This window comes from Serinus canaria, chromosome 24 (assembly GCF_022539315.1).
Source record: "Serinus canaria isolate serCan28SL12 chromosome 24, serCan2020, whole genome shotgun sequence".
NCBI classification, from domain to species: domain Eukaryota; kingdom Metazoa; phylum Chordata; class Aves; order Passeriformes; family Fringillidae; genus Serinus; species Serinus canaria.
In genome coordinates this window covers 4,243,896-4,254,260 of record NC_066337.1, presented here as the reverse complement: position 1 = coordinate 4,254,260, position 10,365 = coordinate 4,243,896, and the positions used below count along the sequence as shown (strand labels likewise).

At 53.5% G+C, this 10,365-nt stretch overlaps 1 protein-coding gene across 1 annotated transcript; it reads right to left on the bottom strand.

Moving 5' to 3' along the window:
- Positions 1–615: 615 nt before the first annotated feature.
- Positions 616–2,675, bottom strand: BSX (brain specific homeobox). The gene is made up of 3 exons (XM_009098755.4): positions 2,408–2,675; positions 1,392–1,588; positions 616–855 (listed from the first exon to the last, which is right to left on the bottom strand). The coding sequence occupies exons 1-3, from the start codon at positions 2,673–2,675 to the stop codon at positions 616–618; spliced, it is 705 nt and encodes a 234-aa protein (XP_009097003.2).
- Positions 2,676–10,365: the final 7,690 nt, after the last annotated feature.

The window sequence follows — 10,365 nt, the reverse complement described above, 5'->3', positions numbered from 1 at the left end:
CGAGGCAAGATCGAGTTCTTGGTGATGCTCCCCCTTCACTTCCCCCCAGAGGAATGAAATAAACCGGATTTTTTTTTTTGCCTTACCTTTTTCTTTCGAAGGGTTTTTCTTTACAATTCTTTTTATTTATGCGCGTCTTGGAAGCTCTGCCGAATCTCCCGCGCTGGGGATGGAGACGGAGAGCGTGGGAAGAGCGGCGAGGATTTAGGAATTCGGGGGATAAAGGGGAAAATTTGCCCTGCCTGCCGCTCCCAGGAACCACAACACGCTGCCACGAGTAAACATTTATTTTACACCCGAGGAAAAGTTCGGGGAACGAGGAAAACTCCGACGCTTCGGAGGGAAGGGGGAACCTAAACCAACCTCGGCTCGTTTCACTCCCCCCGCCCCAGATTTCCGAGCCAAGCCCAGCCTTGGGGTGATGCTGGGGGGCACCGGCGGCACCGCGGGGTCCCGGCCCCCTCGGGGGCATCGCCACCTTCGCCCCGGGGAGGGGAGGGGGCTCCCCCCGCCTCCACCCCCCCTTCCCGAGCCGTGCCCCCCTTCCCGAGCCTTTCGGGGGCGACCTGCGGGGCCGGGGCCGAGCCAAGGAGAGGCGGGAGAGCCCCGGCTGTCCTAGAGGCGGTGGGGGCAGATGTCCCCCTCCTCCAGGATGTCCACCTCGTCCTCGGGGTCCTGCAGCAGGAAGGGGCCGGGGGGGCCCTTGCGGGGCTCGGCTCCGGCCGGTTCGGGCAGCTCGGGCTCGGGGGAGCTCTGCTCCCGGCTCTCCTCCCCGCCCGCCTGCTTCGGGTCGTCCTGCGTCTTCCGCAGCTGCTTTTTGTGCTTCATGCGGCGGTTCTGGAACCAGGTTTTCACCTGGGGAGAGGAGGGAAAGTGGGGGAAAGATTGGGGAAATAAAGGGGGAGAAAGTGGTAAAAATTAGAGAGAGAAGGATGCTGGGTGTGATGGGTGTGGGGATGCTGGAGGGGATGTGGGGATGCTGGAAGTGATCCGGGGGTGCTGAGTGGGTGAAATGCGGGGATTCAGAGGGTATGGGATGTGGAGGATGCTGGAGGGGATGCGGTGATGCTGCACGGGGTGCTGGAAGTGATCCGGGGAATGCTGAAAGGATGGATTGTGAGAATGTTCCTCGGGATGTGAGGATACTCCTCGGGATGTGAGGATTCTCCTCAGGACATGGGGATGCTCCTCGGGATGTGGGGATGCTCCTCGGGATGTGGGGATACTCCTCGGGATGTGAGGATACTCCTCGGGATGTGAGGATACTCCTCGGGATGTGAGGATACTCCTCGGGATGTGAGGATGCTCCTCGGGATGTGGGGATGCCGGACCCATGGGATGAGGGCTGGGGACAGGTGCCAGGTGCCAGGGCCAGTCCCCGCTCCCCGTACCTGCGTCTCGGAGAGGCTGAGGGCCGTGGCCAGCTCCACCCGCTCGGGCGTGGACAGGTACCGCTGGATCTCAAACCTCTTCTCCAGGCCGGAGAGCTGCGAGTCGGAGAACACGGTGCGGGCTTTGCGGCGGCGGCAGTGCTTCCCGGGCAGCTCGGCGTGAGCATGGTGCTGGAAAAGCGCTGGCACCGGCATTCCTGGGGGGACACAGGGCGGAGACCCGGCTGGGGTCGGCCCGGGAGCCGGGACCGGGCCGAACCCCCGGGAATGTCGGACTTTCCCTGCCGCGGCTCGGGGTGGGCTCTTCCTCTGCCGCCTTGAATTTTTTTTGTGATTTTTTCGTTTGTTTCGTTTTTGAGGTCGATTGATTGGTTTGGGTCTGGGGGTTTTGTTGTGATGAAAACGGGGGATTTACCAAGAGCCCACCCCGGGAAGGTGAAGGGAGCCCGGGCAGCGCTGCCCCCGGAGGGGACTCGAGGCTGGCGCGGGCACCTGAACCTTCCCGGCGAGGAAACCACAACGAAATGGGCACGGGAAAAGCCGGGGGAGCCCTGGAAAAGACTGGGAAGGGGGAAGCGATCCTTGACGGCCCCGCTGACACAGGGTTTAGGAAACTTGGGAGTTTTTCACCTCGCAGAGCAAGGAGCGGGCCCGGGCACGGGCAGGGCCGGGAGCGGGAGAGGAGCGGCGCAGCCCCAGCGGGGCCGCTGGAGCTGGAGAAGAGGATCCCGCTTGGACAACGAGAGGGGAAAGCGCGGTTATCTGTCCCAAAATAAAAGCTATTTTTAAAAATAAAATAAAATTAAAGGCCAAGAGAGGGAAAGCCTCAAGGTTTTGGGCATCCAGTGACGAAGTGTCTGCCCCGGGGCGAGCGGCTCCTGCCCCGGGGGATGCAGCCAGGGTGGTGGCGAGGATGTAAAAGATGCCTGGACCGCCCCAGAGCGGCTCTTTCACCCTTGTCCCCTCCCGAGTCCCCACCTGGGCGCCCCGAAGCCGGCAGGTGCTGCCGCACTTACCCGAGGTGGTGAGGAAATAGGGGTGGTGGTGGTGATGCTCCGGCTTGTGCAGGGCGGGGTGCGGGTGAGGCGCCAGCAGGGTCGGGGTGGGCATCAGGGGGTACCCATAGTCCAAGAGGGGCACGCGGGAGGCCAGCGAGCCGGGGAAGTGCTCGGGGGGCACCTCCCGCAGGGGTTTGGGCTTGTGCAGCAGGATGTCCTCGATGAAGAAGGAGGTGGGCCGGCCCGTCGAGACGGGGAGCACGGGCGAGGTGAAGTTGAGGTTCATGGCGGCTCGGGCTCCCTCGGGCAGCGGGCAAGGGACGGAGCCGCGCCGAGCTGCGGGAGCAGAGACAGGGGGCGGCCGGCTGCACCCCCGGGCCGGCAGGGAAGAAATGAAAATGATGATAGAAATAAAGAAATAATTTTTTTTTAAAATCCTCAATCAAAATAAACAACGATAATAATTTTTAAAAAATGAATCCCCCAGGCAGAAATAAGCTGGCGGAGCCGGGGGAGGCGAGGCGGGCGCGTCGGGGATGCGCGGGGCGCTGCGCGCCTTTGAGGCGCGCTGGGAAGGGGGATGCGCGCTGAGCCAATGGCGAGCGGGGGGGGGACGGGCCTGCCGGGCCACCCAAAGCACCCCGGGGGCGAGGAGGGGGCGAGGAGGGGGCGAGGAGCCGGCGGGAGCCGCAGCCTCCCCCGCGCAGCGCTCCGCACCAGCGCGCTCAGCCCCGCTCCCAGCGCCGCGCTTGGGGCGTTTCCCCAAACACGGGGGGATCGCCTTTTTTAAATTTTTTTCTTTCTTTTTTCCCCCTTAAAAATAAATAAATAAAGAACAAAACTTTGGGGGGGAAATAAAGCAGCGGTTCTTTCCCACGCTCCGCTCCCAACCTGTCCCCGCGCTCGCAGCTTCTCCCGTCCCTCTCAGCTCTCATCCTCTCATCCCACCGCGGTTTTGTTCCCATCCCTTCCCCGCTCTCTGTTGCGCCAACACTTTTTTTTCTTTTTTTTTCTTCTTTTTTTTTTGGGTCTTTCCTCTGTTTGTCTTTTTTTTTTTTTGCCTTTCCTCACCCCTCTAATCTGCACCATTCATTTCCCCGGAGTCAATTTGCTCAAATGAGGGTGATACGCCACATCATAGCCGAGATAATTTCGGTTCGCATCTCGGAAAATTGCTCTAATTATTGATGTTAAACTCAGGGAAATTAAAAGAAGGCGCTTCTCCTTCATCTCCTGATTTTAAGCTCTAATTTGTTGAAATCGAGTTGTCATCACAATTCCAATCACTCCCGTTAATAGTAAAAGTGTTCTAATAGAGGCAGAATTCGCACAACCCATGCTATTAGATAATTAAGAAAGATGTTAGAAAGACAAGTGCTAATCCTTGGGCACACGGACAGCGTTTCCATCTGATCCAGCAGGTAGAACAAATTAATTACCCGAATCAATTAGTCCTAAAAGTACAGTTCTCCGGCAAGTGCGAGCCATGCCTTCCATATGGATGAGCTGGTAAATGGTAAATAGATGAGGAAAAAGCTGGGAAAGAATAGAAACGGCGAGCGCGGCGCTTTAATGAGCGCGGGGCTCGCGACTTCTCCAGCGGTGCCAGCGCCGGGCACAGCCCCGGGCCGGGGGACAGCGGGGGCTCCTTCGGCAGCGGCCAAAATTCGGGAGGGGGCGGCAGGAGAGCCCCCGGTGCCAGCAGGGAACCCCCGGGAGCGTTTTGTGCCCGCTGGAGCCACACCCACACTTTGTTCGGGGCTGGGTGCCCGCCTCGCTCACCTCGGCAGCGAGGGTTTGTGTCTGTTCAATTTGGGCCAGGTTCTGCCTTTATTGTGCGCGTTATATTTGTGTTCATATCACGTGTTAGAGTCTTAAATGTGGGGTTCATATTTTAAAAAAATATTTATTTATACTCAGATCCTTTCCTGCCGAGTACGGATCCGCTACCCTGATGAGGGAAAGCAGGAGGAGCCCCCCAGTACTGGGGGAAAAACTCAACTCCTCTTCCTCTCTTTCCCCAGGAAAAATAAAAATAATAACTCCCTCTCCTCTCCTCTCCTCTCCTCTCCTCTCCTCTCCTCTCCTCTCCTCTCCTCTCCTCTCCTCTCCTCGCCTCTCCTCTCCTCTCCTCTCCTCGCTCCTCTCCTCTCCTCTCCTGCTCCTCCTCTCCTCCTCCTCGTCCTCGCCTACTCGCTCCCTCCTCGTCCTCTCCCCATCCTCTCCTCTCCTCTCCTCTGCCTCTCCTCTCCTCTCCTCTCCTCGCTCTCCTCTCCTCTCCTCTCCTCTCCTCTCTCTCCTCTCCTCATCCTCTTCCTCTCCCTCTCCTCTCCTCTCCTCTCCTCTCCTCTCCTCTCCTCTCCATTTTTCCCCAGGAAAAAATAGATAAATAAATAAACAAATTACTAGATTAAAAAATAAACAGATAAAGGCAATAATCCTGTGGCAGTGGCCCCTCCTGAAATGTCCAGCGGGAGTTTTTGGCTGAAGGATTTTTCAATCCAACTTTCTGCGCTGGAGCAATTGAGCCGATGAATCGAGGGTGATGAAACGGGGCTAAAGCCCCCCCTGCTAATGAGGAGAGCCTAAGCTGCTTGAGGGGCCATTTCATCAGCCCGGATTGCTCTGCCGGGGGGGTAAATTTGGGTATTTAAGGCAGAGCTGAGAGATTGGAGCGGTGTCACCGCGGCCAGGTTGGGTCACAGCTCCAGGGCTGGCACGACCACGGGCAGGGCTGGTTTTTGGAGTTCCTCGTGATTTGGGACGCAGGTGAACGAGGCACAGCAGGCAAGGGGCTGAGTCTGGCTGTTCCTTTGCAGCAAAACTCGTCCCCAAATTGTGCAGGGGCACTTGAGGCACGACAGTATCTCCCTGACCTCCCTGCTGCTGTTTGGGGCCAGAAGCAGAGGGGACAAACCCCGTCTGTGGGGAGGGACAGGGTGGCGGCCCCAGGAAGGGAGATCGCCCCTGCAGCGCTCCCATCCAGGGATGGTTTTAATGTCACATTTCATTTGTGACACTAATGGGGTGCCGGGCATGGCTGGTCCTCTTCGCCCCAGAAGCCTTTTCCCTGTTTTTCCCCATTTGTCCCTGTTCTGCAGGTCCTTGGGCTGATGGGACCCAGCAGAGTGGATTTCATCCAGGGACCCCCAAACACACCCAGGAGCAGCCCCTGGATCCTGGATTAGCCCTTTGCCAGGCTGGACAGACAGATGGACACAAACAGAGCCTTTTCCTACACACCCCATCCCATCCCATCTGCTGCCAAACTCTGGGAGAGCAAACCCGGGGAGGTGTCCCCGGCAGGAACTGCCCCAACCTGCAGGGCTGGGGCACAACAGGAGGGAAAGGCAGAGGGAGCCAGAGCAGGGGAAGGGGAAGGGGAAGGAGAAGGAGAAGGAGAAGGAGAAGGAGAAGGAGAAGGAGAAGGAGAAGGAGAAGGAGAAGGAGAAGGAGAAGGAGAAGGAGAAGGAGAAGGAGAAGGAGAAGGAGAAGGAGAAGGAGAAGGAGAAGGAGAAGGAGAAGGAGAAGGAGAAGGAGAAGGAGAAGGAGAAATGGCATCAGGATCAGGATCAGGACCAGGAGCTGGACAAAGATCAGGACCAGGACCAGAGGCAGGACCAGGGGCAGGACCAGGACCAGGACCAGGATCAGGACCAGGACCACAATCACAATCAGGATCAGGGTGAGGACGAGGATGAAGATCAGGATCAGGACCAGGACCAGGACCAGGACCAGGACCACAATCACAATCAGGACCAGGGTGAGGATGAGGATGAAGATCAGGATCAGGATCAGGGTAAGGCAGGCAGAAGCTGCAGCCTGGGCCGTTTCACTCACTGGGTGTTTCCCTCCCCATTTGGGAGGGAACAGAGGGGAGGACCAGAATTGTCCCTCTCTCCATCCCCCCTAAACCCCTTGGGGACTCTGTAAATCCCAGCCTGGCACCCCAAACTACTCAGACCCCCTGACTTTTATCTGACCACAGCCACGCTGCTGTGGAGCCTGTCTCTTGCTCCTTCAATAAAACAAACCTGATTTTTACAGGCTGCTGGAGGTTTACAGACTGGCTGGAAGTGATGCAGCCCCAGTTTCTGATTTAAGAAGATTTAAGGCTGGATAAACACCAACCCTCATCACTCGCTCACGTAAGATCATTTGGCAGAATTTTACCCAGGAAAACAGAAATGTATTTGACTTAAAACCTCGGGGGTCATTTCAAAGGTCAGCCTGGCTGCATTGATGCTGGCAGCTTCATTTCAGCGTGCTGCATTAGGGATAAATTTGGTGTGGTTTAAAAATACAGGCACTTACCTTGCTGTGCCTCTTGAGGAGGTGAGGCAGCTCGGGAGCCCGGCCTTTTCATGCCTTTCAAGACCAATCCACTCCAAAAGGAAGGGTTAAATTAAAACCAGACAGCCTTGATAGGCTCCAAATGGGAGCCTGGCTGCAGCAGAGAGGGCTGAAGAGCCCGGCCTGAGTAGGCACACATGTAACACCGAGAGAGGGCTTTTGAACACAAAGCTTGGCTTAATGGAGAATGTTCCTGCTCCAGGCTTCAGGCTCAGCCACTTCCCCTTCCCGAGTGCCTCTGCTGCTGGGAGAGGCAGAACCACTCCTGGCTGGCCCCAGCCCCTCTCCCCATCCCCAGCCTGGCTGCCTGGGCCCAAATCTGCCTTTTCTCCACAAGCTCGGGCTCAGCCGGTGCCCTGTGGGAAATCCAGGGGTGGGTGGATGATGGGGATGAGGGATTTCATCAATCCAGCTCAGCTGAGGTAAAGTGGGAGCCCCTGGAACACCAGGCTGGGGCTGCACTGGGAATGTTCTGCCATTTCAGCATTGACACAGAGGAACAGGAGCTGAGCTCCTCGTGGGTCCCTTCCTGATTGGGATATTTGGTGATTCTGGGAATATTTCCCTTTTTTGGATCCCTTCCAGCTTGGGATATTTGGTAACTCTGGGAATATTTCCCTTTTTGTGGGTCCCTTCCAGACGGGGATATTTGGTAACTCTGGGAATATTTCCCTTCCTCATGGGTTCCTTCCAGCTTGGGATATTTGGTGACTCTGGGAATATTTCCCTTTTTTTGGATCCCTTCCAGCTTGGGATATTTGGTAACTCTGGGAATATTTCCCTTTTTTTGGATCCCTTCCAGCTTGGGATATTTGGTAACTCTGGGAATATTTCCCTTTTTTTGGGTCCCTTCCAGCTTGGGATATTTGGTGACTCTGGGAATATTTCCCTTCCTCATGGGTTCCTTCCAGCTTGGGATATTTGGTGACTCTGGGAATATTTCCCTTTTTGTGGATCCCTTCCAGCTTGGGATATTTGGTGACTCTGGGAATATTTCCCTTCCTCTTGAGCCCCTTCCAGCTTGGGATATTTGGTAACTCTGGGAATATTTCCCTTTTTTTGGGTCCCTTCCAGCTTGGGATATTTGGTGACTCTGGGAATATTTCCCTTCCTCTTGAGCCCCTTCCAGCTTGGGATATTTGGTGATTCTGGGAATATTTCCCTTTTTTGGGTCCCTTCCAGCTTGGGATATTTGGTGACTCTGGGAATATTTCAGCTGGAAAGCCTCTGCTGTGCCTCCAGGAGAGCCCAGAGGATGGGTCTGATGCTGGCCAGGGCTGAGGGAGGGAAATGAAGCTGCAGAGAGGAGTTTGCCTCCTAAGCAGGGTTGGTGGCAGGGGAAGATCCATCCAAGTGTTCCAAGGCTCAGAATTCCTCCCTTGGCTCCTGCTGCCTCCAACCCCATCCCTGCCCAGCCTGGCCCTGTCCTTCACCTGGGCTGAGCAGAAGAAAAGCCAGAGTGGGAACTGGAGGGGAAATCAGCCCTGTGATTTATCCCCAGACAATAAACACTCAGGTCAAAAGGCAGCTCTGTGTAATTGTGAGAAAATCACTGAACCTGGCCAGAAAAGCACAATAATTCCAGCCAAAGTGCCAGGGGAAAGGCACAGGGCCATGGAAGTGCTGTGGTGGGAGCAGGCTCTGAGACACAAAGGCACTTTGGAGGCTTCTGTCCCACCAAGAACTGCAGGAATCTTGGGGATAAAAAGAGATAAAACCTGAAAGTGTAAAAGGACTGTAGCTTCCTTGGCCAGCTCCCAAACCCAGCTGTCCTTGGGTGGCCTCAGCAGTTCCATCCCCAAATCCAGAATTTTATCTCTGCACTGAAAATCTGCCTGGTTATCTGTAACCCTGAGCATCTCCTCAGGCAGAGGAGAAACGCAGTGACACTGACAGGTCTGACCCAGACACTCCCCTTAAAGGTGACATTTATTAATTGAGCTGTTCTTCTTTCCCTAATAGCCCTTTACAGCTTCAGCAGGGTGGTCTGGACATTTCCAGAACCCAGACAGACAGACAGATTTTCTCTTTCTCCGTTTCCTTTCCGTTTTTTTCTTTTCTTTTCCTTTTCGTCTTTCTTCTTCTTTTTTCTTTCTTCTTTCTTTCTTTTCTTTTCTTTTCTTTTCTTTTCTTTTTCTTTTCTTTTCTTTTCTTTTCTTTTCTTTTCTTTTCTTTTTTCTTCCTTCGCTCCCATTTCTGGGTTCATATTTTGAGTTTTTTTGTGGTTATTCACAATCTCAGATTTTCTAACCACCACCCAGGCTGCAGTTAAAAGCTCAATTCCAGTGAGAAATGGGTTTTAAAAATCACTGAAGACAAACCCCAGTGCACTTGGCTTGGTTTTTTTAGCACACCAAGGTCACAGCTCCCACCTGAGGTGTCCCCGTGTCACCTGCCCAGGAACACCATTCCTCATTAAAAAGAATTGTCTCATTCAATTTTATACCTGTGGCAGAAAAAACCACTTTTCTAAGGCTTGAAATTCCATTTGATCACCTCAATGAATATAGAAGGGAAGGAGTGGTTGTAAATTAGGGAATGAGCAGGTTTATCTCCAGATCTCTGCTCAGCTCCTGGATTTGGGTTCATATTTTGAGGTTTTTTGTTGTTATTCACAAACCCTTGAGCTCAGATTCTCTAACCACCATTCAGGCTGCAGTTAAAAGCTCAATTCCAGTGGGAAGTGGGTTTTAAAAATCACTGAAGACAAACTTGGCTTGGTTTTTCCACCCAGTTTAAGCACACAAATTTCTCCATCACCTCCTGCACACCAAAGTCACAGCTCCCACCTGAGGTGTCCCCGTGTCACCTGCCCAGGAACACCATTCCTCATTAAAAAGAATTATCCTTTACTGCAGCACAATTAAACCTTGTTTTCTCCCATGCTTGCCCCAAACAGATGGAAAAAAACCATAAATAAACACAATAAAAGCGAGAAAAGAACCCCCTTTGTGATGATCAAAGGGAGAGATTGGTTCCATTACTTGCATTAGGCAGAGCTGCTGTGCTGTGGCCTTCAGAGAAAAGGCAGAAATGTACTTTGGGAAGGTCTGAGTAACACACTTTACTGCAAACATTTCTGGGTTAGCTGCCTGCCTGACTCTTCCAGCTTCCCCTCTATCTGGGCACTTTATTTTAAGCGCTGCAGAAGTGGATGACAGGTCTGGGGGGGAAAGGGGAGGGAAAAAAGAGAGAGAATCAGGTCAGCATCTCACAAATGCAGCTTCAAATAATGCTTTAAAAGGGGAAATTGCATTTGGAAATGGCATTTTGGCCGTTGCAAAGGTGAGGTGTTGGAGGTGAGGGGATGGTGCCTGGGGTTCAAACACTTCCTCACATTGGTCAGTATTAATATAAAATTAATTTTAATATTAATTCAAAGGGAAATATTGAAATGTCATTAAAAACAAGGAGTGATGCAGGTGGATAGCACATAACAAATAATTAACAAAACATTCAGATGATTTTTCAGACCAATAACAAAACATTCAGGTGATTTTCCAAACCAATAACAAAACATTCAGGTGATTTTCCAAACCCATAACAAAACATTCAGATGACTTTTCTAAACAATAACAAAATATTCAGATGATTTTCCAAACCCACCTTTTGATTCAGCCCAG